At 43.0% G+C, this 27,656-nt stretch overlaps 1 protein-coding gene across 6 annotated transcripts in view; it reads left to right on the plus strand.

The window, feature by feature from the left end:
• Positions 1-3,829: 3,829 nt before the first annotated feature.
• POC1B (POC1 centriolar protein B) overlaps positions 3,830-27,656 on the plus strand; it is a 48,315-nt gene continuing 24,488 nt past the window's right edge. For 3 of the 6 annotated variants that reach the window (XM_061639592.1, XM_061639595.1, XM_061639598.1), the window contains exons 1-7: positions 3,960-4,126; positions 7,261-7,345; positions 8,563-8,734; positions 11,048-11,227; positions 12,506-12,613; positions 22,023-22,138; positions 25,796-25,929. In XM_061639592.1, the coding sequence (XP_061495576.1) occupies positions 4,112-4,126; positions 7,261-7,345; positions 8,563-8,734; positions 11,048-11,227; positions 12,506-12,613; positions 22,023-22,138; positions 25,796-25,929 (810 nt within the window). In that variant the 5' untranslated portion in view covers positions 3,960-4,111. The other 3 variants (XM_061639596.1, XM_061639597.1, XM_061639593.1) reach the window with 3 other exon arrangements.

A 27,656-nucleotide genomic window follows, 5' to 3' on the forward strand; every position in this document is an offset into this window, starting at 1 on the left:
GTTGCAACAATGATCCTTCAACATCAACCTCACTGGACTGGCCATGTTGTTCAAATGCCTGATCACCGTCTTCCAAAGCAGCTACTTTATTCCCAATTTAAGGATGGAAAACGGAATATCGGTGGACAGCAAAAGAGGTTTAAAGATGTTCTCAAAGCTAATCTACAAAAATGTAACATGAGCATCGAGACCTGGGAAGCTTTGGCCCATGAGCATCCCAATTGGAGGTCGGCCATTATCAAAGGTGCTATGGACTTTGAAGAAACACGAGTACAGGGCGCAAGGGACAAATGAGCTAAGTGGAAGGCATGTCAAACAAATCCTCATTGTGACTGTCTTCCATCTGGAAACCTATGTCTTCACTGTGGGAGGCTGTGTGGATCTATAATTGGCCTCCACAGTCACTTACAGACCCACAGTTAAAGACCTTATCTTGGAAGACAATCTTACTTGGCCATGAGTGATTGCCAATGAATGAAAGAATGAATGAGATTTGGGTCCAAACTATGATCTCCCCTTTCTGTCTCTTCAAGAGAATCTGTACCAGAAATCCCCACAACATAAACTAAGAAGAGCAAGTCATATTCAAAGTAATTCCCTCATATCCACAGGTGAATATCTTTCCCCACCTCACCACTTTTCTTTGACAGGAAAAATCAAGAGAATGATTTCACTCACATCTCTCTCTCTCTCTTGACCCATCTATCTGGGCTGTTTGTAAGTACTAATGATCAAACTGTCCTCTGTGTACATGATAGATTGTTGGGATACCAAGTAGAACTGGCTCTCTCCAAAGATTCAAGGCAGATTTCAATGTTCTTTGTCTCTCCCTTGAATACCTTAGATCAGAGTTCTTCAACTTTGGGTCTCCCGATGTTGCTATACTACAACTCCCATAATTCCCAGCTAGCTTAGCCAATGAAGGAAGTTGTCTTCCAGCATCATTGGGGGCCCCAAGGCTGAATAAGACTGCCTTAGATGACTTGCAGTAGTATAGTGGCAAATTCAGAAGTGCAGGGTCTTCTTATGATACTCACACCACACCACACCACTTCTCTACTTTCCCTCATCTCCCTTGCTGTTTCTGCACTACAAAAGATGTCCCTAGGAGCCAATCACCATGAAAGGGAGGCTGTGTGTTAGCTACTAAGAAGAGTCTTCTCAGTGGCTGACTCACCTCCTTTCACTCTGTCTGCAATCAGCCAAAAGGATAAGGACTCTTCTCAGTGGCTAACATGCTCCCCTCATACATAGACACCTGTCTGGGGTCCTGCTCCCAAAAACATAAGGGTTCTATGACCCCCCCATGACCCTGGACAACTGTATCTCTGCTTGCTTGAGATAACCCATGCTGCTTTTGCATGAAGATATTTTTGTAAATACCTTAGACGCCTTCAATGAATGTGTTTTCTTCTAAAGCAGGACCCAATTTTTGTAATTTCAAATTTTATTTTATTTCATTATTTCACCATTACAATTCAGATCCAGCTAGAACAAATTAATTTTTTTTTAAAGGATTTTTTTTAAAAAAAGAACTAAGGTAAATTAATTTGCCTTAGTTGCCTTATCAGGAATGGAAAAAACATAATTCCATGTACATAATCAAAAGATATTTTTTTTGCTTTATTCATTTAGAACATTACAGGTGTGCTAAATTGCCTTACCAATTTGTTCCATATATTCCGGGATTTGAACTTTACAACTGATAAGCTGACCTCATTTCTGTTTTTCCCTTTCCCCAACCATAAATTCTATTCATCTTCACCATATTTCTACATAGACCGAGGGTACTGGGTACCTGCATGTATCATCATTTGTATCAGAAATAAAGTCCTGCCATATTATTAAAAATTGGTCTTGTGTAGTTTGTTCCATAGCCGCAGGTCCCTATTTCATCCACTCTTCTACTATTTTGAATAAATGTATTCTTTTTTATTTGAACTCCGGAGTTGCTCAAGTTTTTGCCCAGCTGCAGGAGCTGGTGATATTTACCTTACCCAACCAGTTTGCTTGCCCGTGCTCCAAGCTTTCAAGGAGCAGTGTTGGGAATTGCAGATTGGACTCTGGCTACCTGGAACAAAGTGGGAGTTTGGGAATGTATCAGCTCAATTACTCTAACTGCTGTATATCTGGCTATCTAAGTAGGATAAAAGGGAAAGTTTGTGGCTGTCCTATCCAGGCACAAATACCTGAAAGAGTGCCTCACAGCCTGCCCCACCTTGCAGGATTGGTGCAAGCAAGCCCTTTTCATTGCAATTTCAGATAAGCAGGTTGTCTGTATGTTCCTAGTTTGACTATTCTTGATATATTGAGTCTCTGAATAGGAACACCTACTTAGATCTAGCTGGCAAAACACTCAGGAATGCTAACGCTACAATTTTTAGTTAAAAAATGATGAGCTGGAAATAACACAATTTAAATAATCTCGACCCTGTCACCATCGTGGCTTAAGCAAGCAGCAGTAAGTAGCTATAACCTTTTTCACAGTTTCAAAGTTCTTGTTCCTTCAGATAATGTGTCCGCTGCAGTCAACTCTACAAACCTATTATGGAAAATATTAATTTGAATTGACTTGTTATTTAATGGAGGTAGGATTTCAAAGAGAAGAGTGCTATCCATTTCTTTTGTGCAGAAACTAAAGCTGTTGTGCTTTACTGGGCAAACAGGTCCTGTTGGATTTCTGTGTAACTTATCATTATGGATAGAATACCCATTTTTGCTGAGTGGGGTTGGGTGAAGGCCATAGCTCAGTAGCAGAGCACCTGCTTTGCATTTGCTAAGGCTGACTGTGTGTAACCCATGCTTCAGTTATTGTTTCCAGTATTGTTAAAAAAAAAAGATAAATGCAGCATGCCTGTGTTTGCTGGCATTGGGTGTGGCTATTACCCTCCCCCTCTCTTTCTAGAACCAGCTATAGGAGCATGCTCAGTAAAGTAACCTTCAGGATGGGCTGGCTTCTCTGAGAAGATTGTAGCAGACCAGCCCAACTCAAGAAGGAGCTGCTCCAGAGGCAGAGCTTGGAAAAGTTACTTTTTTGGACTACAACTCCCATCAGCCCCAGCCAGCATGGCCACTGGATTGGGCTGATGGGAGTTGTAGTTCAAAAAAGTAACTTTTCCAAGCTCTGTGGGATGGGAAGGCCAGCAAACTCTGTGTTATTCACAGCCCTGCTTTGATTGTTTTTAGGAGCCAAGCAGTAATGAGAGATTTTGTTTCCTGCACAAGGAACTAGCAGCAAAACGAAAGGACTGTGAACGCATTGTTCTGTTTTGGGGTTATTTTTCTTTCTATCCTGTTAATTGTTGGAAACAAAAAGAGAAATTGTAACTTCTTCACTGCTATAAAGCAATAGCAGCCAGACTGTTAAGAGTATTAAGATTGTTATTATTTATTTGTTCTGGTAATATATGAGAACTAATTTTCTTCAATATATATATATATTTAATTTTAATCCTTGAGGGTTGGTGTTTTTTTTTTACTGCAAGTGTGGAAGGGAATCACACTGTCAGAAAAGACTGAACCCGCCCAACTTCTCCTATTTAATGTAGAGATAATTGTGGGTTGCATGTGTAGTAAGACATAACTTCACCTCTCTTCTGTGAGCTTACCATTTCTCACTCTTTTTCACGCCAAAGCGCACTCTCCAAGAACCCCCTCGAGGCGGGTCTCTTACTCTATTTTCCCACACCACTGTAGTTCTAAGGAGAGAAAAAGGCGGCGTTTCTCTTCCCCTTTTCCTCCTTGCGCTCTTCCCGGCAAGGCCTGGTGCAACATCCGGGACGCGCGCGGGCGCTAGGCAACAAGTCCAGCTTCCTTGTCACCTCGGAGAGCCGGCCCCTTTAAGGGCGAATCGAACGTCGATGACATGGATGTCCGAGCCCGACTTTGACAAGGAGAGTGAGCGGAGCTCTTCTCTCCTTCCCTCAACGCAAGCGCCTCCGCCTCTCTGCTGGTGAGGCTGGGCTAGGCTCACCCCGACCTTGGTACCGTCTCCCGCCGTGTGGCGGCGAGCTCGGGACTCGACTGATATGGTCTGGAGCGCGGGGGTTTTGACGGCCGTGGAAAGCGGCTGGAGCGGAGAGAGATCCCGCTTCCTTAGCCTGGGATTCTGATGGCGACGGCGCTGGTAGGAGCAGAGCGAGTCCCTAGGGACCGACGAGAAGTGGGGAGGAGGAGCGGGAGGTGGGGAGGAGGAAGGCTGGGTAGCAATGGTAGCTCTCTCATCCCTTCCTCTTTCCCTTTGTTGTTAGGGGTTTTCCGAGCGCCTAGCTAACACGGGGGGGGGGGTTTCCTAGTGGGTGAAGTGGTAAACTCTGACATGCAGGAGCTCCTCGTGATTGGGGAGACCTGGGCTCATGTCCTCACCAGCTGTGTGGCATGGCTGTAGTCCTATGCATAATTACCTGGATGGTAATTCCATGGTACTTAAACAAAACTTACTGACTGGTAAGATATAGCACTGAGCGTCATCAGAAGAGCTTTGGCCAGCCGAAATGCAACCTTCAGCTTTTGATTAGAAATGCAAACAGTCTTGCGAAGAAGTGATACCACTTCATCTTCTTCCAGGAGGTAGCACCTGCATCAAAGAAAAGAAGTATCTGCTGGATTATTGTCCCCATTGCCTGACTTCCTCTATGCTAATCTGTCGCAAACAAATTTAAAAGCCCCGTCTTCCCCTCATTGGCTAGCCAGAGCAAGAAACTGATTGTTACCATGGTGATCCGGTAGCTTGTTTAATCACTCCTGCTTTAGAGAAGGAGAATCCTGGAACTGCACTCTTTCATCCCATACCCTCTGCACACACCTCAATTCTTGCTCCACGTGACTAACTGGGAAGTGTTGCTGGGCAGAGACTTATACCTGACCAGTTAGATAATTGAACTGATGGCAGATGCCTGAAAGTGTAATCCCATGCTTGTTTATTCAGCCATTATTCTCTAGTTTGGACTGCACTCTTATCTGGAGAAAAAAATTGTATAGTGAAGACTTACTAATTACATAACAGTAAGAAAAGGAAGACAAAGTTTTGGGGGACTTCAACGTGCACGCCGGTGGGATAGGTTTCAGCCTTTTCCCTCTGAGGAAGTGGACAAGGTGCTCTCTACTGTGAAGCCAACCACCTGTCTGCTGGATCCTTGCCCCTCGTGGCTCATTATGAGCTGCAAAGAGAGACTGAGCGAAGGGATCAAGGCAATAGTAAATGCATCCTTGGAAGAGGGTGTAATGCCATTAGCCCTCAAGGAGGCAGTTATAAAGCCCATCTTGAAAAAGTCCTCCTTGGATCCCCAAGAGTTGAATAACTTCCACCCAGTCTCTAATTTACCATTTCTGGGCAAGGTGATTGAGCGAGTGGTGGCCAAACAGTTACAGACACACTTGGATGAAGCGGATTATCTAGATCCATTCAAATCGGGCTTCAGGACTGGACATGGAACTGAAACAGCCTTGGTCGCCCTGGCGGATGATATGAGGAGGGCGTTGGATAGGGGAGAATATACCTTCCTCATCCTCCTGGATCTCTCAGCGGCCTTCGATACCGTCGACCACGGTATCCTCTTAGATCGCCTGGAGGGATTAGGAATAGGGGGTACTGTTTTACGGTGGCTCCATTCCTATCTCTCAGACAGATGCCAACGGGTGGCATTGGGGGATGAGGTCTCAGACCCTTGGCCTCTCAATTGTGGAGTGCCACAGGGTTCTATCCTCTCCCCCATGCTATTCAACATCTATGTAAAGCCGCTGGGGGCCATCATCAGGAGATTTGGGCTGTGGTGCAACCAATATGCGGATGACACTCAGCTCTATCTCTCGTTTAAGTCCTCACCAGAGTTGGCTGTGGATACCATGTCCAAGTGCCTGGAATCTGTAAGTGAATGGATGGGAAGGAATAGGCTGAAACTAAATCCCGACAAGACCGAGGTGCTGCTCGTGGGAGATAGGGGCAGGTTGGGGGATATAGACCTGGTGTTTAATGGGGTAAGATTGCCCTTAAAGGACCAGGTCCGCAGCCTTGGGGTCATTCTTGACTCCCAGCTGTCCATGGAGGCTCAGGTTTTGGCAGTGAGCCGGGCAGCTTGGTATCAATTACATCTGATAAGGAGGCTGCAACCCTATCTTCCTGTCCATCTGCTCCCACGGGTGATACATGCCCTGGTCTTCTCCCGCTTAGACTACTGTAATGCGCTCTACATGGGGTTACCCTTGAAAACGGTCCGGAAATTACAACTGATACAGAATGTGGCGGCACGTTTGATTAAGAATAGCCGTCGCCGTGATCATATCACTCCGGTGTTAATAGATCTACACCGGCTACCAGTTGTTTACCGGGCCCAATTCAAGGTGTTGGTGTTGACCTTTAAAGCCCTATACGGTTTCAGCCCAGTTTATCTGAAGGAGAGCCTGCAGCATCACCAATTATGCCGCCACACAAGACCTTCTCTCGGTCCCACCAGTTAAGATAGTGAGGCTGGTGCGGACCAGAGAGAGGGCATTTTCAATTGTGGCCCCCACCCTCTGGAACTCCCTTCCTTTTGACCTCCGCGATGCCCCTTCCTTGATAGGTTTCCGCCGGGCCTTAAAGACCTGGCTGTTCAGGCAGGCCTATGGGACCTCTGGGGTGGGTTAGTTTTTAATATGGTAATATTATTATTGTTGTGGTCCTCATTGGCTTTTATTGTATTTTACTGTGAAGTTGTACGTCGACTAGAGTAGCCGTTAATTCGGCCAGATAGGCGACTCACAAATAAAATTTTATTATTATTATTAACTTTTAATACTTTTATTTAACTTTGGTAGAATAGAACACATGCTCTGCAAGTGTAACACATTTAATGTGTTAAGTCACAAGGTTTCTTTATTTTAATTGTATAATTTGCTTGTCTAAAAATTCCAGAGTGGTAAGCCACAGAACAAACCTTGGCTACAACTAGTAATTTGGAGAAAGACAAATCATGAGCCTGGGTTTGGACAATATGCTGAGCCAAACCATGGCTTAGTTCACAGCAGCAGCAGGACTGAAGGAGAACCAAAGTAACCACAGTCTCATCTCCAAGATCCCTCGCATTTATGTTAAGCCATTGTTTGGCTTAGTGTTATGTGTGAACTGGGTCTTAGACTCTTGTGGCGTCTTAAAGACCAACAGATTTATTGTAACATTTTATTTACTGCTTCAGCAAATTATTTGCTGATCTGGTTATGTGACTATCTAGAATAAACATTAAAATATATATATAGGGTTTTCCACATGCTGTTCTCTACTAGGAGGATCCTATCTTGATCCGTCATTTTAAAGGCCACAAAGATGCAGTCACCTGTGTTGCCTTCAATCCAACTACTAGAGGACTTGGTAAGTTTATTTGTTGAAGCATATATGAACAAATGATTTGTGCAGTCTCTCTTTGATATTTCCATAAATAAAATAGTCAACCAGCTCTTTTCCACAAGTTATTTATTGAAGTTTGCCTATAGAACCGGCTGCAAATCCAAAGCAGGAGGGCTTAGAATGATACATTCCTTTCTCCAACACTTTGGAGTTGAAGATTATCTTAGTATAGTCATGTCAAGGTAAAAGATATTCCCCAAGGACAACACTAGGGATCCAAATGTGAACCCAGTCTCTGCATTCATTGGGGGACCTCTATTTGCCTTGATTGTGAGTTTGGTAGGATGGTGTAAGTATTGTGGGACAGCTAGTCTTTTAAGGCTGTAACTGTATACACGCTTACCTGACACTAAGTCCCACTGAACTCAGTAGGACTGACTGCTGGTAGATATGAGTAGGACTGACTGCTGGTAGATATGAGTAGGGGTGACCGTGACCATTCACCCTTAGGCTGCTAGGCTATGCAGATTTTATTTGAGAGCAAGTCAGTTATTTCAAGCAGACTTATTGCCAAATAGGCATTCATAGAATTGCAGTGTGTGCCACACCCTGTTTATTCAGAAATAAGCCCTGCTGAGAACAAGGAGAATTCTCCCAAGGAAATGCACACAGGATTGCAACCTTTCATATGTACTGGTTTTGGTTTAATGGCCTCCACCTTCTCTACCAACTTAATGAAAATTCCTTTAAACATCTGTCCGTTTCTCTGCCCCACACTCTTAATACCATTTTAATGTTGCATGCAGCCCCGGAAGGTTTCCCATTAGGAAATGTGGAATGTGATCCGCATGTGGTCCTAACCCAGGACAAGCACACACCATGACAGTTCCTTGACAAGAGAAACATATTCTGTATTTAACAATGGTTATCTTATGGTCATGCCATTGTTAAATGTACAAATAGGTAGTGAGAAACCTACTTGCATGTCAATTTCCATTCTTCATCCAAATTATAAATAAAAATGCTTTGCTATCTGGCTGAATTTGCTGTGGAATTATAGTCCCAGATATCAAACTAAAATGATTTAACTTTTTGTTCTGCATCTGATTTTTTAGGATAGCTCATAAAATTGGTGGTAAAAGTAACAGACTTTTATGATGGAATGAAAAAGTGATTGATAAGTATGGATACAATATTTGATCTGTGTTACAGTCAATAGCTTTATAATTATTTCTTGCCAGCTACCGCTTCTTTGGATAGGTTTCTTATGATATGGAATTTAAAGCCCAATTCCAAGGCCTTCAGATTTGTGGGTCACTTGGAAGGTGTAACCAGTGTACAGTTTTCACCAGATGGACACTTGCTGGCTTCTGCTTCTCAGGATAGAACAGCCAGGCTGTGGATTCCTTGTATGTAAGTATTACTGAAAATTAAATATTTCCATTTTTTTGTTTCTGCTGCGTTGATGCCAACATTGAAAGTAGGCTCAGGCATAGTACTGCTTTCTCTAGTTCAGGGACAACTCTTTTATAGTCTGCGGATCACATTCCACATTCCCTAATGGGAAACCTTCCGGGGGCTGCATGCAAATTCTGGGTTTGCCAAAGGCAGACATGGGTGAATCAATAGATGTTGTTCTTATTTTTTTACGGTAGGCTATGCTCCACCTGCACAAAAGTCAGAGGCTTCTGCATATCGATACGCACAGATTATTTCTCCAGCAGAGGCATTATGACATATTCAAGCCATGTAAAAATGGTTCAAGAGGTTGCGAAGCAGGTTGATGAAGGGGCAAGATGATTTATTCAATTTATATCCCACCTTTCCAATTGAAGGAGCCCAGGGTGGCAAACGCATCAACAAAACAATTTAACAACAAAAAGAAAAGCATTCTAAAAACAATTTAAAACATGTTTTAGAAGTCATAGTTAAAAAAATTATTTCATCCAGAGATCTCCAAGTTGCCAGGAACAGTCTCCTTCAGTCATGAAATGCCTGGATAAACAGAAATGTTTTCACATTCTTTCTAAAAGTCAACAGTGATGGAGACAGACATACCTCAATGGGGAGGATATTCCACAAACAGGGAGCCATCATGGAAAAGACCCTGTCATGGCCAGAGAGGGCACATAGGAGTGATGGCCTTTTCTACCTCACTGTTCCTCAGTGAAACTAAGGCCTTGGCAAGAGCACCAGCTGTGATAACTGGAAAATCCCCCAGAATATTCAGAAATTCCTCAAATTTCATCAGTCTCCGGGGGTAGACCTATCTAAGTGGTCCTACACCTCTTTAAGGGGGGGGGTTAATCACAGCCAAACCAAACCTTACCAGGGCATGATCCCTCCATGAGAATGGAGCAATATTCGCCCCCCTGATCACTGGATCCTTCCCAGTGCCCTCTGTAGCAAAAACCAGCTCTAGAGTGTGACCTGCCATATATGTTAGGTGCACAATGAATTGTGACAGACCCATGGTTGCCATGGAATGTCCTGAGTTGGCCCAGACAAGGCAGCATCAACATGGATATTGAAGTCCCTCAGAATTAATGTCCTGGGATTCTCAAACACCACACCAGAGACTGCCTCTCCCAGCTCAATCAGAGGTGGTTGAGCAGCAGGGTAGATGGAATATCAACAAGATCCTCCTGGTCTGTCTCTGCCTCCTAGCACCTCACAATCAGCTCCCAGATGGTTTGGCCTCCTGGTGAGAATGATGGATTTTTTATACATCACTGCTGTATTTCCTCCCTATCCCTCTGACCTTGACTGATACTGCACTGAATACCTGGGTGAGCATGCTAGGTAAGGTCAGGGCCCCTCAGCTCATCCACCCAGGTCTCCGTAATACACATCAGATCAGCCACCTCATCCATGAGCAAATTGTGGATGAAAGTTGTTTTGTTGTGGATTCATCTAGCATTAATTAACAGCGCCATTAGGTGGCAGGGCACATCAACATTGCAACCCAAGTCACTGATGGTGGGGATGCTGAGCAGGGGCAACAGGTATCAAATGTTATATTGCCTACCCCCACATTCCATACCTCCCCACCCCCAGGACTCTGGTAATAGCAGCCCCCTGAACCTCCCCCATCTGCTCCTTCTGACTCAGGCACCTTACGCTGTTACTGATTTTCCCCTCTGTCCCAAGGCAGTTGCTCAGCTCCTAAACAGAAGAGCTCAGTATCGCATCCTTCTAGAAGGAAGAAGGGCGGGATATAAATTTAATAAATAAATAAAATAAATTTACCACCCACCAAGCATCCTATGTGTGTGCTCATGAATGGTTTCCATGCTTTCACAAGGTCAACGGTCCCCAGTACTCTTTCTGTCACCAAAGGTCTGGGTTAGACACATACCCAGCCTCCTGGTGGTTCCTGGCTCTCGCACAGGAATCAACCCAATCAGCAATCAGATGTGTACCAGGGGATAGCACCCTTGCCCAAGTGGGTGTTATCCCCTTGCCCAGGGGGGTGGGTGAAGGCTAGACATAGAGATCTGGAGGACCACATTTGGCCCCGGGCCTGAGATTCCCTGCCCCTGCTCTAGTCTTCTGTTCTTTGTGCAAAAGATCTTGGATTTCACACTCAAGCATGCTGGGGCCAAGAAGAAATGGAAACTTTCTCTTTTGTTCTCAACTAAGTTTAAACTAAGCAAGTTGAAAGAAAACTGAATTAATCTTTTATGTTATTGTGGGGCTAAAGCATGTGATTTTTTTTATTTACAGTCATGGTGAATCCACACCATTAAAAGGCCATACTGCTGCAGTCCGCAGCGTGAACTTCTCGTTTGACAGTCAGTTTCTAGCTACTGCATCCAATGACAAGTCAGTAAAAGTGTGGAGTGTTTACAGCCAACGCCTTTTGTTTACCTTATCCCAGCATACACACTGGGTGCGCTGTGCCAAGTGAGTGTATGCTTTACTTTCTGAATTTTGAAAAGCAGCTTTCTTTGTCCTCACAACTAGCAGGTTTTTTTAAAGTTGCTTCATATGTTAATACCATGGCATGAACAGTGTTGCTGGGCTATCCTTTCTCTCCACATGGCACAGAAAGAAAGCATGGAAAAAGACTGCAGATCCATGGACTGACTGCAGCATTTCTGTGCTGCATTGCGGGAAATTGAGCCCAATTTTTACCACACAGCACAGAAAGAAAATGATCTGCCCATGGAGAAAGATCTATAAAAAGACCTGTAATTATGCCTATTTGAATGGGGGTATAGAGTTCAGTTAACATTCTCATTTTCACTTGTTAATAGAAGATTGACCAAAGACCTGTTTGGGACACTGTCCATATGGTACTGTTTAATTTCTGCCCACTTTGATAAACTTGCCATGTACTTTACCATTAAAAATTACATGTGTTCAGCACAGTTATTAAACCTCTAGCTTGACTCCACCATTTAAGGTTCAGTGGCATATCGACTAGGAACAGGGCCTTCTTGGTCATGGTTCTAACCTTATGGACTATCCTCCCTAACAAGGCCCACCAAGCCCCATTAGTTTCAAATACCAGGTTAAAACCTGTGTTTTTAGGAAGCCCTTCTGGCTTGATTGATTTGATTTCTTTCCTCCTGCAGGATTATTTTTTGTTTCATTGTTTTTTTAAAAATCAGCTGTTTAATTATATTTACTTGAGCATCAGGTAACCACAGCCCTTGATAACCCTAACTCTGTGTTTATGCTGCTAACACTCAACTCTATCTTCTGCTTTCAAAAAATAGTGAGACTAGGGTTTCTCCCTTATATTATTATAATAATAACGAATCTTAAAACTAACAAGCCTGTAGCAAGCTGGCAAAAGGCCACTTGGGTGTTATCCACTGTGTCCTGTAGCCTTGGAAAGTACATTGTGTCTGGGTGTATTTAGTGCCTTGATACAGATGCACTACTTGACTAAAGAATTCCCAAAGTCCAAAATAATGATGGTTAAAAGGTCTTTGATCTGGAGACATACAACAAAGCTTAGCAGCACCAAACTCTTTAATCTTGGCCTGTTAACAATGTTAGTGCCTACATTTTCATATTCATGGTGGTTGTTAAGACTTTTTCTGGTGATGCTGTGATCCTTTGCTATGTCATGAAGTCGGTTAGTGTTCAAGTGTTCAATTCAGGACAAAATTGTCACTAAGTTCAGAAGCTGAAATTCATTTAGACGCTAAAATATATTTCTTTCCTTTGTAGATACTCACCAGATGGAAGATTAATAGTTTCTTGCAGTGAAGATAAAACTGTTAAAATCTGGGATATAAGAAACAAAACATGCATTGATAATATAATAGACCATGAAGGGTAGGCACTATTCATTTTTTTAAAAATGTGGAAATCTTGTAGTGACAATGGCAGAGCTACTATAGGCCTCTTCAAGTGTTATCAAAGGCAAAACATGCTATTGGTGCAGGGTCGTGCACATTGACTCCATTGCCAAGCATGTGACATTCAGAGGCAAAGTCCAAAGGAAGTTTGTAACCATGTTCGTGAACTTATATGTTTAGGCTATTCAAAGTAATATATGGGGCTATTAGATGCAGTATGTCTTGCCTTGTGCTTTAGTTTTTCCTTCTGCTTCTTGGCTATATTTCAGCTATAATGAATCCAGTCTGCTGTGTTTAGCTGCCTGCCTTCCCTCTACTGCTTCTCTTTCCCAGAAGGCATTTAGGTGTTTAGTATCTCAGCTTCTTTGTATGCATATAACACATAATAGTTTGGGTTATTGCCAATGACTTTAATAGAGCAATCCTACACACTTAATGATGCTGGGCAGCAGGAGCGGGGGAGTGATGTGCCACCTCTACATCTCTGGAACTGTTGCTATATCCTAGACCTACTCAACCCAGGAGGGGATGGGAAAACTTATAGCTCAATAAATTCCAAAATGGGAAATGTCCTCCCATCATTCCTGGAAACATCAATAACGACCACTGTCACAGAGCCTTTGTGTTCATTATCCTTGCTAAGACAGGCAGTCTGCCATGCAGTCAACAATCTTTAAATTATGCCACTACTCAGCTTTTACTCCCTGGCCAGGCAAGTGCAGAGAAGACATACTGCTCCTGGGGCTTCTTTACAAAATGAGGAAACAGCCTCATTAAAGCAATACATGTAGCTTAAAGCATAAAAGCGCAATGACTTGGATCATGGAGATGCTTCTTAGGGCATAGAATCATAGAGTTGGAAGGGGCCTACAAGGCCATCGAGTCCAACCCTCTGCTCAGTGCAGGAATCCAAATTAAAGCATACCCGACAGGTGGCTGTCCAGCTGCCTCTTGAAGGCCTCCAGTGTTGGAGAGCCCACCACCTCCCTAGATAATTGGTTCCACTGTCATACCACTCTAACAGTTAGGAAATGTTTCCTGGTGTTCAGCCAAAATCTGGCTTCCTGCAACTGAGCCCATTATTTGTCCTGCAGTCTGGGACAGTCGAGAAGAAATCCTGGCCCTCTTCTGTGTGGCAACATTTCAAGTACTTGAAGAGTGTTATCATATCTCCCCTCAATCTTTTCTTCTCAAGGCTAAATGTGCCCAGTTCTTTCAGTCTCTCCTCATAGGGCTTTGTTTCCAGTACCCTGGCCTTGTTGCCCTTCTCTGAACCTGTACCAGTTTGTCTGCATCCTTCTTAAAGTGTAGTGTCCCAAACTGGATGCATTACTCAAGCTGAGGCCTAATCAGTGCTGAATAGAGGGGAACCAATATGTCACGCAATTTGGAAACTATATTTCTATTAATGCAGCCTAAAATACTATTTCCCTTTTTTGCAGCCACATCACACTGTTGGTTCATATTCAGCTTGTGATCAACAACAAACCCAAGACCCTTCTTGCATGTACTGTTGCTGAGCCAAGTATCCCCGATCTTGTAACTGTGCACTTGGTTTCTTTTTCCTAGGTGTAGAACTTTGCACTTCATCCCTGTTAAATAAACTAGAATGTTTTGTAAACCACCTAACTGGAGCGTACAGACCCCCATTTTGATTACTACAGTTTGAAAACATCTTATCTCATTTTTTTATTGGGTAACCTCCCTTATAGACTGTGGGAATGCTGTGGACATAATATATCTTGACTTCAGCAAAGCTTTTGACAAAGTGCCCCATGATATTCTGATTAGCAAGCTAGCTCAATGTGGATTTATGACTTGGATGAGGAGGTCAAGGGATTGCTTATCAAATCTGCAGATGATACAAAATTGGGAGAGATAGCTAATACCTTGGAAGACAGAAACAAAATTCAAAGGGATCTTGATAGGCTGGAACATTGGGCTAAAAACAGCAGGATGAAATTTAACTTGAATAAGTGCAAAGTTCTACATCTAGGAAAAAGAAACCAAGTGCACAGTTATAAGATGGGGGATACTTGGCTCAGCAATACTACATGCAAAAAGGATCTTGGGGTCGTTGCTAATCACAAGCTGAATATGGGCCAACAGTGTGATGTGGCTGCAAAAAAGGCAAATGCTATTTTAGGCTGCATTAACAGAAGCCACACTGCAATTAACACAGAGCAATTCCTTAACCATTCAGCCCCAACAATAGAAAGAAAACAGACACATCATGGAGCATTTGTCCAACCCCTGATCCCAGCTATACATAGTCATAGATTCTAGAAGCACAGGGGCTGCAAGAGGACCCCTATCTGAGTGGAACTGCTTACATTTTACAGTCGGGAGTTCTCAGTGTCAGTTCAGCGTATAACAGTCACGGCTGAACCAATTGGAAGGAGCGCTGCACAGGCCAACCAGTTCTTCTGGGCCCACCCCTTCCCTTCTCATGTGATCAATCCATTACTATTACTACTTTGCCTAGTAGGCCAGCCCTGCTAAGTTGCATCCCAGCAGGCCTTCTTTACCTTTACCAGGTTATCTTTCTTCTTCTGTCTCACCCCCAAGCAACTGACTGCCTGATGTACCCTGGCAGCAGCACCCATCCCACTTTTGCACCCTTCCTTGGCATAGAGAAGCTTCTGCAAAATCTTATCCCCAGTTGGCATAACTCCAGTTAGGATTAGTTTTCTTCCAGTGAGATAAATTCAAGGAAAATCAGACTCTTTTTCTTAGAGCTTTTCTACATAATCTAAGAAGCCAACCACTGCCACATTTTAGCCTTGGCAAAACTCCCTCAAGACTAAAAATAAAAATAATTTAAAAAGGAAGTAGAATTGTATCTCTTCTACAAGTAATGGATTGGTGTGCATAGCCTCATTGTAGAGGTATTGTGTTCACTTTTTAAAATAAAATCATTCATGGGCTATTTGCACTTCAGCAGTGTGCAGAAACTCTGTGAAATAAAAAGTAGATTCACAGAATGGTCACAAAATGGCATGTATATGGTAAAGGAAAGTTGTCACTTCTCCCTAAAACAAATATTAGCCAGTAGATGCCCATGTGGCACACATTTAGCTGGATTCTAATTGAGATTCACTTTAGTACTTGGTATAAATTGTATTTCTAGTCATAACTCTTTGTAATTCTGGCTACTTTCAGACATGGAGCTTATTGCATTAGTTTAACAGATTAAAATGGTAATGCTTCTGTCCCTATTCCCAAAATTCCAATCACACTGTAGTACCTGTTGCATGAAGGAACAGTAGCTTTTTCAGCCAATATGCCAACATTTTGCTCAACTCACATGGCTGAATGCCTTGTTTTTGTCCCTTACCCATTATACATGTGCACACAGTAGTTCCTCTACAGTGGAGAACTACAGTGTAGTTTTCCTGTGTAGGAAGTCTTAAGATCTCGTCCCATCAACATGCAACCCCTCTCACTTTAGCATCTGAATTTTTTTAGTTGTATAAATATAGGTGTGTGTGTGTGAAATGCTGCTGCTACCTGCACCTATGCTGAAACACCGGTACAATTTTTGTCAGGCAAAAAAAAACCCTGTGCATCTCAAGGCTGGGAACACACTGCATGCTGGGATGCCTGTCACATGAGTGGCTGCAGCTAGCGATAAACTCCTGTGATTTTCTGTGACCCCAAGCTTGCAAATAGATTATCTCTGGTATTTTATTATGAAAATTAGCACTAAACTTCCACTATATTACTCTAGAATTTAATTAATTAATTAATTGAATTTATATCCCGTCGTTCCTCCAAGTAGAAGCCCAGGGCAGCAACTAGCTTGTACATTGTGTGAAAGATCAAATACAATGCACAAATTATTGTGTAAGAAATCAGAATAAAGGAATAAAGTGCAATGTGAAAGCAGCCTCAGTTACTGGGAACTATCTCCACAACAAAAGCACAAGTCTTTGGTGAGGGTGAAAGGTTAGCACAACAGCTGAATAATATCATTTGGACAATCTTGGAGAAGGGAGAAAATGGAAGTTCAAAAATAGTATTTATCCCTTAGAAATAGGTTAGCAAAGATTGCACGTCCGATTTCTTTCATTAAGCCAGCATGTACAGGTCTGAAATTCACTGGGTGGAGGGGGATAGCCTCCCTCTTTTGATAGCAGTCATGTGATATTGCCTCCCAGGCTTTCTGGCGTACAGGTGACCCCAGCATGGTTAAGCAGAGAGAGTGTGGTGTCTTAGCAAGGGATAAATTTGCAAATACATATTTTTTTAAAAAAGTAAGGATTATCTGGATTCAAGTCCTGCTCAGTAAGACAGTTGCTTCTATAACTCAGTGTGGCCTCCCTTACAGGGAAATAGCGAGAACAGACAGAATGAGATTGTAACTGGCTTTGAGTCCTTAGATGTGATGGAAAACTCATTAAGACAATGTAGATGGCATTGTTCTTTTGTTGTTATATGCCTCCAAGTCGATTACGACTTATGGTGACCCTATGAATCAGCGACCTCCAAGAGCATCTGTCATGAACCACCGTGTTCCGAACTTGTAAGTTCAGGTCTGTGGCTTCCTTTATGGAATCAATCCATCTCTTGTGTGGCCTTCCTCTTTTTCTACTCCCTGCTGTTTTCCCCAGCATTATCATCTTTTCTAATGAATCATGTCTTTTCATGATGTGTCCAAAGTATGATAACCTCAGTTTCATCATTTTAGCTTCTAGTGATAGTTCTGGTTTAGTTTGTTCTAACACCCAATTATTTGTCTTTTTTGCAATCCATGGTATCTGCAAAGGTTTCCTCCAGCACCACATTTCAAATGAGTTGATTTTTCTCTTACCCGCTTTTTTCACTGTCCAACTTTCACACCCATACATAGAGATCGGAAATAGCATGGTCTGGATGATCCTGACTTTAGTGTTCAGTGATACATCTTTGCATTTGAGGACCTTTTCTAGTTCCCTCATAGCTATCCTCCCTAGTCCTAGCCTTCTTCTGATTTCTTCACTATTGTTTCCATTTTGGTTAATGACTGTGCCAAGGTATTGATAATCCTTTACAAGTTCAATGTCCTCATTGTCAACTGTAAAGTTACATAAATCTTCTGTTGTCACTACTTTAGTCTTTTTAACGTTGAGCTGTAGTCCTGCTTTTGTGCTTTCCCCTTTAACTTTCATCAGCGTTCATTTCAAATCATTACTGGTTTCTACTAGTAGTCTAGTATCGTCTGCATATCTTAAATTATTGAGATTTCTTCCTCCAATTTTCACATCTCCTTCATCTTGGTCCAATCCAAAATACACTCCTGTCTCACACCCTTTCCAATTGGAAACCAATAGGTTTCTCCATATTCTGTCCTTACAGTAGCCTCTTGTCCAGAGTATAGGTTGTGCATCAGGACAATCAGGTACTGAGGTACCCCCATTTCTTTTAAAGCATTCCATAGTTTTTCATGATCTACACAGTCAAAGGCTTTGCTGTAATCTATAAAGCACAGGGTGATTTTCTTCTGAAATTCCTTGGTCCGTTCCATTATCCAATGTATGCTTGCGATATGATCTCTGGCAGAGGTTGGAAGTAACGTTAGAAATAACGAGTTACTTGTAATTTATTTCTTTTTTGCAAAACGAGAGGGTAACTTCGTTACATTTTGCTTGTAACAGAACGAGTGGTAATTTCATTACTTTTCAGCTTCAACTGTATCTTTCCTGCGTTACATTTGGACGTTACTGGGGGGGGGGAAGCAGAGGAAGTCTTCTGCTGCTGTGATTGGTGGAATGGTGGAGGAAAGACATGTGCTTCAAACTGGGCTTCTGAGCGGTGTAGCTCTTCCCTCGTGCTCTGTGTTAGGAGGCACGAGGGAGGAAGTGGAGAGCCAAACCGCGCAGAATGGCAAGGATGAAGGAGAAGGCAGCAGGAGCAGAATGGGGGTGAGTAGCTGTGGAAGTGAGTGACGGTATATGTGTGCAGTGGCTGGCAGGCGGGGCCCCCCGGTGTAGGCAATAAGGGGAGTGCATTGCCCAATGAGGTGGGTGGGTGTCAGAGCATGCGCCCCCAAACCTGAAAAAGAATTTTCAAACGGCTGTTTGTTCTTACAGGCCAGACGGGGAAACCTGGGGCACCATGAGGGGGTATGTGGGGGGGACAGCTTGTGCGGAAAGGTCTCCGCACGATCCCAAATCCCGCTTACCCCTCCTTCTGAGCTCCGAAGGGGCGGCGGCTGGGGGGTGCTTCTTGCTTCAAAGAGAGATCCTGCGTGGGCGGTGTGTGTGTGTATGTAAGAGAGAGAGAGACAGAGAGCGCAGCCCCCCCATCCAGCCCTTGGGTTGTTCCCGCCTGGCCAAGGTGCAGCCCGCACTGAAACCCACTTGCACAGACCTTCAGTGAGCCTGGCTTACTCCGAAGCAGGTTACGGAGCCCTTCCCTCGCCCCCGATGGCAGGGAGCCTGCCTTGATTGCGGTGGCCCTGCAGGACCAGAGGCCACGAAGCCGGGGCGGCTGCAGCTGAGAAGCAGGGATTTTGACTGGGAGGGGGGCATCCTTGTCCGCTGCGATGTCCATCTTAGCCCTCCCTGCAGCAGCCCGACCCCATCGGTTGACCAGAGCCTCCCTTCCCTCTCAATCGACTTTCTCCGGAGTCTGAATTCCAATATAGCAATATAGGAGAGAAAGCCCCTGAGCGTGTGCAGAGTAACTTCCTTTTGCCATAACACCAAAGTATTGTAAAAACAGCTCCTCCCCCCCATCTGGTACCCTCCAGGAGTTGTCCATGCCTTGTATATGGCAGGCACAAGCTTTAGGTCCAAATAGTGTTGCTTTAAATTGTGCCCCTCCCAACATCCTTGATGTTTGGCCTGATCTGCAGGCAAAAGGAGTGAGAGAACTCAACCTGTAAACTTCTTAAGAATTCCCTTCCAGCCTGACTAGCAACAGCCTGCCAGGAGGCACCAGGGCAAGCACAGGCCCTCTTTGCTCATAGTCAGAAGCTGCACTTGCAACTCCCATCCGGCTTTCTTTCCCTGAGGAACAAAGTTACCCTCATTTCTTCCTCAATTGGAAAATGGCAACCTTACCAGCCCATTCCTTAGAGGTTTGTGTTAAAACCAGGCGCTTCCTGGCAGCACCTTTCAAATTGAATATGTTTTGTCTAGTAAATCCACAAAATAACGTAGCCGAAGCTGCACTAAAGTATCGCTGCACTGTAGCTGCATCAGACTGGCAAGTACTCTGTGTAATTGGGGGGGTGGGGGCTTTGTGGGTAGGAAATTCTGACCAGAAGCAAAATCTTGCTCTTTTGCTGATGCAGCCAGTCTTCTGTCTTCCCAGCAGAGGAGAGGAGAGGAGGGTGTTGTTTTAGTGCAAAGGTGACAAGTGTGCAGGAATCTAGAATCTTTGAGAGACCATGCACATCTGACATGGTGCCATGAGTTGAAGCGGCCACTATGCTCCGTGCCATGCTCATCTGGTCACTCTTGAAGCACAGCATTTTTAAATAGAAAGTATTACTTCAAATGTGGCCTCCTAGCAGAGGAGCAGCATTTGCCTAGATTCTTAAGCGCCATGCTTGGGTGGCTTTTGTTGGGTCAGGGAGCCACCTGGTGCTGGTTAGTAGCCCTCTCTCTCCAGGGCATATTAATTGTTGTTGTTGTTATGTGCCTTCAAATCGATTATGACTTATGGTGACCCTATGAATCAGCGACCTCCAAGAGCATCTGTCATGAACCATCCTGTTCAGATCTTGTAAGTTCAGGTCTATGACTTCCTTATGGAATCAATCCATCTCTTGTTTGGCCTTCCTCTTTTTCTACTCCCTGCTGTTTTTCCCAGCATTATTGTCTTTTCTAGTGAATCCAGTCTTCTCGGGATGTGTCCAAAGTATGATAACCTCAGTTTCATCATTTTAGCTTCTAGTGATAGTTCTGGTTTAATTTGTTCTAATACCCAATTATTTGTCTTTTTTGCAGTCCATGGTATGTGCAAAGCTCTCCTCCAGCACCACATTTCAAATGAGTTGATTTTTCTGTTATCTGCTTTTTTCTCTGTCCAACTTTCACATCCATACATAGAGATCCGGAATACCATGGTCTGAATGATCCTGACTTTAGTGTTCAGTGATACATCTTTGCATTTGAGGACCTTTTCTAGTTCTCTCATAGCGGCCCTCCCCAGTCCTGGCCTTCTTCTGATTTCTTGACTATTGTCTCCATTTTGGTTAATGACTGTGCCAAAGTATTGATAATCCTTGACAAGTTCAATGTCCTCATTGTCAACTGTAAAGTTACATAAATCTTCTGTTGTCATTATTTTAGTCTTCTTGACATTCAGCTGTAGTCCTGCTTTTGTGGTTTCCTCTTTAACTTTCATTATCATCATGGTCTGTGGGGGGGTAGGAGGTGACAAGGGAGGAGGTGGAGAGTGAGACATGGTGGAGTGGGAAAAACAATTGTTTAAAAAAAATGGAGTGGAGGAAAAAAGGAGCCGGAGGGCAAGAACATGGATAAAGGAGAAGGAGGCAGCAGCAGGATGGAGATAAAGGACTGTGGAAGTGAAATATGACATTTGTGTGTTTGCACTTGGCACACAAAGTGGTCTCCACCACCCTCTCTGGCTACTGTGCTGCATTTGCAGTATTTTAACTTTTTTGCATTTCAAGGGAAAATGTTTGCTTGGGTGAGTGTCCCTTAGCTGGTGGCAGGGCAGGGTCCGGGAGGTGATTAAATGAGAAAGATTATGCTTGCTGGCTGAGTGCGGGTGTGTGTGTTGCAAATGGTTTGACATGCAAAGATCTGAGTAGTGGCTTCTGCCTCCCTCCCCACCTCCCTTACCAGCGGAGAGACTACCATTGTTATCATGGATAAAAATAATTATTCTACTACCTCTTGATGTGTGTGTTCACTTTTAATATTGTTTTAGGCTACTTTGAGGTGCAGCAGACAAGGCCAGCACCTTGTAGGTGTTTGTTTTTTAAAAAGTAACTGAAATGTAACTGTAGTGATTACTTTTGAGAAAAAGTAAAGTAATCAATTACTTTCAGAGCAGTTGTAATTGTAACAGTAATTACTACTTTTTGGGCCATGTAACTGTAATTTATTACTTTTTAAAAGTAATCTTCCAAGCTCTGATCTCTGGTGCCTCTTCCCTTTCTAAATCCAGCTTGGACGTCTGGCATTTCTCGCTCCATATATGGTAAGAGCCTTTGTTGTAGAATCTTGAGCATTACTTTACTTGCATGGGATATTAAAGCAATAGTTCGATGATTACTGCATTCCCTGGGATCCCCTTTCTTTCGAATTGGGATGTATATGGAATGCTTCCAGTCTGTGGGCCATTGTTTAGCTTTCCATATTTCTTGACAGATTTTTGTCAAAATCTTTAACAAATGACAAATCATTATTTCTGATGTTTCCTTTTAGATTTGCAAACTATGTGGACTTCAGTCCTGATGGTACATGTGTAGCTTGTGCAGGTTCCGATCACACAGTGAAGATCTGGGATATTAGAATAAACAAATTATTGCAGCAACACAAAGGTAAATGCTTATGATTCTCAAGGTTACTAAACCTTCCTTTTGTAATTTCTCTAAAAGCTAATATTGGTCATAGTAGATAAGAGTATGAGTTGTGTACTGGGAAGTCTCCAGTTACAAGCTTGTCTCTGCCACACACTTCACTAGGCAGTATTAAGCAAGACATTATTTTCTCAGCCTTTATTCCCTGTCTTTAACATGGGGATAATAAAACAGGCTTATATTTAAAGACTTAGCCTAACCACTGTGGAAGGAATTTAAGTTGGACATTCTGAGTGTTTGAAAGCACTACATAAATGCCAAACTTGAGTATTTTAAAAGTGATCTGTTTGACAAATGTATGACAAATACAGCAATGGATAATTAAATAAATTGCATTGGACATTTTTAAAGGAAGTTCCCTTATCTTCTATTTATGTTGTTGCTTCAAATCTAAGTGGTAATATAAATTATTTTATTGGTAGTAAAAGCTGTCCTTGAGTCAATGTGGGCTTTTTATTGCCTGCTAAATCTTCTTAAGAAACACATTAATTCAATCTGTAAACTGCCCAATGTACCATTTTAGTGCAAGGTCATTTTAGCAAAGTCAAAATGCTGGTGCTACTTCCATTTTAGGGCCCTATTCAATGAAGATCCTTAAAGCTGTGTGTGTGGATCTGAAAAGATGTCTGCTCTCCACCACAATTCACATCCCTGCTCACTCCTTAAGCTCATTTTGTGGCCATGTGCAAATTGCAACCTCTCAGCTTTTTTGTTTTACTTCATAGAGATGTTTTGAAGATAAAATAGGATAACCCTGTGTATGTGTTACTTGACTGTCAGTCCTCCACAGATTTTTGGTTGGTCTTGGTTGCTAGCCAAAGCTTATGGTCGCCACTCCTCCATCTCCCTCTGATGCTACACTGAGCTTTAGAGAAGTGCAAACTGCAGGAACACCTCCCCCCTAACTATAAAATCAGGAGGAATCTGGGGGCTTGTCTGTGATGCGCTGAATTTTAACCTTGGAGTGCCTCCAAAGCACTCTTCATAGTACAGTCGTAGGGACAACTTCTCATCCTCCTCCCTAGATTCAAGCCCAGGAGGACGACAGGAGCTTACCAAACTTGCCAGAGCAGGGAGGGCTGCTCACCATGTTGAGTGAATTTGTGGACTCCTAGTTTAAGGAATGGCAAGATATATACGCTGAAATTAGCCATTGCACTCCATTTCTCTGAAATGGCCCTTCATTGTCACCCATCCCAAGGCCACCATCAATGATGAGTCAGGAACATTTTATTTCTTTCCCAAGATCTTTTGTTTGCAAGCTGTCTCTGTTCTGCTGTCCAGGTTTATCTGATTAACATTCTGCACAGCATATTCTGTGACCCTCTGTTATGCTCGTTAACTTCATACCTAGATGGAGCTTCTCAGTCTCTTGTTCTTTCTATTCACTGGCAGCATTGCAAATACATTGCTAGCTTGGAACTATATATCTTATTTCACAAAAAGGCTTTTATTAAACTTGGTGAGGGCTGTACAGACTACATGCTCTTTCTAATTATAAGGAAACAAAACACGTAGCCAAATACTAGCACACCTTTGTAAAATTAGTAACAGAGCCATTTTTGTATATTCTCATCATAGTTTGAGGTGGTGCCTAATCTGGATATTGCTGTTCATGATTTCAGTGAACTGTTCCTTTTTGAAGGAGGTGTTTTGAAGCTTCAGTCTTGACTGAGGCTTTAAAATAATTCATCCCCTTAAGGTGCACCTCATGAAAATTAAGCGTTGTTGCTATTTTAAGCCACAAGTAGGCAATACAATAGTATAGATATTTTGACATCTGCCTCAGAGAAAAAACATACAATCAGTTTGTAAGATATTGTTTCTGTGCTCTGTTTTTCTTGCTTTTGGCTGTTACAGAGTTGAGACTATGGCCTTGTTCTCTGTACCCAAAGACAACTTCTCTTGACCCAGTAATCCTTCTCTTTCAATGTGGGGAAACAGGTTTCTTTCAGAAGCCAAAAGCTCTTGTTCACTGATGTTCTGTGAAATGTTCCATTGTTTTTTCTCTGCAGTAGAACCAAAGCCTGCTGGATTGACTTGCACAGCCAATGCTTGCAGAAGGCAGGCTTCAGCTCTACTGCCCATCAGCTGATGGCTGGTAGAGCCAAAGCCTGCTGGATTAGCTAAGGTGGTGCGTTTCCCATGGGGAATTCACTCACACAGGTGAGGATGGCAGAAAGCTGAAGTATCAGGTGCTTTAAAACTGTTTTGCTGGAGTGCAAAGCACTAATGGAGAAGCCTCAGGTACTTTGCAAGTCCTGTATAGTACTTTGAAGTCATTTTGATGTTAAGTGACTGGCCCACCTATCCAATTTGGACTGCGAGGCTAGATCTAATAAGGATCTGTCCCACAGAGCCAAAAAGATTCCTTAGCCGGTCTGCTGTTTCTTTCCATTTTTAACGTTTAAGGAGGAATATCTGAAAATATAGCTATTCTTGCAGAAATATGTGTTGGATCCTTTCACATGGTTTGGAAATTCTTGAAAATGGATGTTTGTCTTGCAGCTACAGTTTTCCAAATCACCCACATAGTAAGCAGTTCTTTCTCCTTTAAAATTGTTTCTAGGAGTTCATCGGCGGTTTTCTCCATGCCTCCCATACATTCTGTGATTTTCTCCCTTAATGGGAGTTAATTAGGCTGTACATTTTCTCTTAGTATCCTTCCTTACTGCTTATAGCTGATTCATATGTTCAACAGCAACATCTGGAAATCTACCCTGGGGCAGCATTTTCTGCTCTAGATGTTGATAGACTTCAGTTACCATTCGCCTTAGTCAGCATAGCCAGCGGTTAGCGATGATGGGAGTTGTAGTCCAACAACATCTGGGGAGCATCACATTGGTTATCCCTAACCTGAGGTGTAGTGGGCAAGGCACCATCTTCTCTGGAGAACATATTGTGTGTCCAAGGGCTATTTAGCTCTGTGCCTTCTTGAAGAGCTTTTAAAATCATTTGTGAATGTTCCCAGCCTGCCCCTAGATACTTTGGACTTACGAGCACCTGATCTGGTCACCTGAAACTGTGGATGGCTTAACAGCTGTTGCATGCAGATTGGATTCACCATTGTGAGACACAGTGCTCAGGATATATGCCTCCATCTTAAGTGACACCATCACATGACCACCTCAGTTTAGTATTTTAAAATATTAGTTGGCTGTGTTTTTCATACTGTAGAACCAGTACAGTTGTTTAACACTCTTGTGTGCAATTCTGTAACAGAATATATGGTCGCTGAGTGTTATTCAACAGGCTGAAACAGTTCCTAATCACAATGCAATAAAAAATGGGAAGCAGATGAAAAGGAGCTATTGTCACAGTTTAGGGATAAGAGAGTGGCAGTGAGTCAGAATGGTTAGAGACAGGGATAGGTAGAAAAGCATTTAGTGGTTGCTGCAGAACTACAACAAAAAGTGCTGTTCGTTAGAGAATTGACTTCATTTATGAGCTAATTTGATAATGTTAGGCTAATCAGTCTTCATCTACAGTCTTATGAACTCTTAGCTAAGTGTAAGCTCTATTGAAAACAATGAAACTTCTAAGGATAGTAATGTTAGTTAATGTGGATATTTTCATCTGTGTTTTGCATCAAATCTGAAGTCTTCTTACTAAAATCAGTTCACAGAGCTGGTGTTAACTACACATCTTTCCATCCTTCTGGGAATTATCTCATCACAGCTTCTAATGATGGTACCGTTAAGATTATGGATCTTTTAGGAGGAAGACTCTTGTACACGCTTCATGGACATGAGGTAGTATTTTAAGGACCACTTCATACATTGTATTTCCCCTCAAAAAGTTTATCTCTTGTAGAAAAATAGCAAAGCTAATAGAATGTGAAAGGCATTGCAAAGTATGTGTGCTGTGAATACACTGGTTCAGCAAATGCTGCAAACATAAAAGGCCCAATTGCTGTATTTTGGCATTCCTGTTTTACTTCACACATTATGATAAAATTAATAATTTCCTACACTAGATTAAGGTTAAGAGAACTGAACTGAACTACACTGATCTGGTTCATACATTACATGAAGCCATAGTAAAGATAAACTGTCATTTAATGTGAATGAACAGCATGCTGGTGCAGCTTGCTGAAATTGTGGGCACTTTCTTTTTGCTGGGAAATAAGCCATAATCTGTCTTGTCATGTCATCCACACCTGGACCTCTTTATTAAATTTCTGTACCGCTTATTAGCACAGCCTTCACCAACCTGGTGCTTTCCAGATGTTTTGGATCACTGCTCCCATCAACCCCAGCTGTACTAGTCTATACAGGACTCGATGGATAACCAGCTGTCATAGGGATGGAGCCACTGTACAATTTTGAGTGGTATCTGCTAAGCTAAAACAGTCCTGCAATTGCTTGGTTGGACGTATAGAAAAAGTGGAGCTGGATATCAACGTACTGTATTTATCAGAGTCCTAGGGCTCATCCAGACGACTGCAAAATGTGTGACACGCCCGCTATGTGTGTTCATTATTTTTCGGTCGTCCAAATGACGTCTCGCGCTGTTACGCATTTTCGTGGGTAAAATCCGCTCCTTGCAATACCAGCAAAAATGCGACTTGCTGTTTAAAATCGGGAATCATCCGCTGTGCCTTCAGGAGGTAGGATGCAATACCGCAGATTTTACAGCTGATGGGTGGTTCTTGGGCGTTTCCCCTTGCCCCTTCTCCTCATTCCAGCCAATCACGTATCTGCACTTTTGCGCATGTGTGAGAATAAGCCCGGGAAAATTGAACCAATCATCGCAATGGTGGGGTGTTGGGGGTCTGCAACTACTGTGCAGATGCATTTTATTTTTTGCCAGCCTGCAAACTGGGCGGCCGCTCTGGGTGAGATCTGCAGTGTACAGCAAGCGAGAAAGGGGCTGCTGGTCAGTTTCATGCCTGCCTCCGGAAAGCTTTGTCAATTTCATTCTACTAGCTGGGATTTTTGTTTCAAATCATTTCGCAGCGGGAAGGAAAGGGAGAAGGAGGAGTGTGTGACACGTTTCTTGCTTTTTTGGAGAAATAAGTGCAATTGCCAGCGTGTGTATTTCCTTAAATATCCATAAAGGCAGAAAAGCATACATTCCATAAAGGCAGAAAAGCATACATAAGTGTAATATTGCAAATACAAACAAGAATGCAAGCAGGCTTCAAATGGGTAGACCTGGTGGCCTGGTCTACCCATTGAAATGCATAGACTTTCTGGATGCCAGGTCTACCTGCTGAAATGCCAGATCTACTCATTGAAATGCATTGGCTGTTGTGACGCCAGGTCTACCCATTGAGACTCATGGGCTTTTCTGCCCCCAGTTCTACCCGTTGAAAGTAATGGGCATTCCCTGCCCTGTATATGAGTGGTTTGCTACAGCGTCCCTGCCACCCGGAACCATAGAGCAAGAAACGTGTCACCCCCCCCTCCTTCTCCCTTTCCTTCCCAAGGCGAAATGATTTGAAACAAAAACCCCAGCAAGTAGAATGAAATTGACA

This window comes from Rhineura floridana, chromosome 8 (genome assembly GCF_030035675.1).
Source record: "Rhineura floridana isolate rRhiFlo1 chromosome 8, rRhiFlo1.hap2, whole genome shotgun sequence".
NCBI lineage: Eukaryota > Metazoa > Chordata > Lepidosauria > Squamata > Rhineuridae > Rhineura > Rhineura floridana.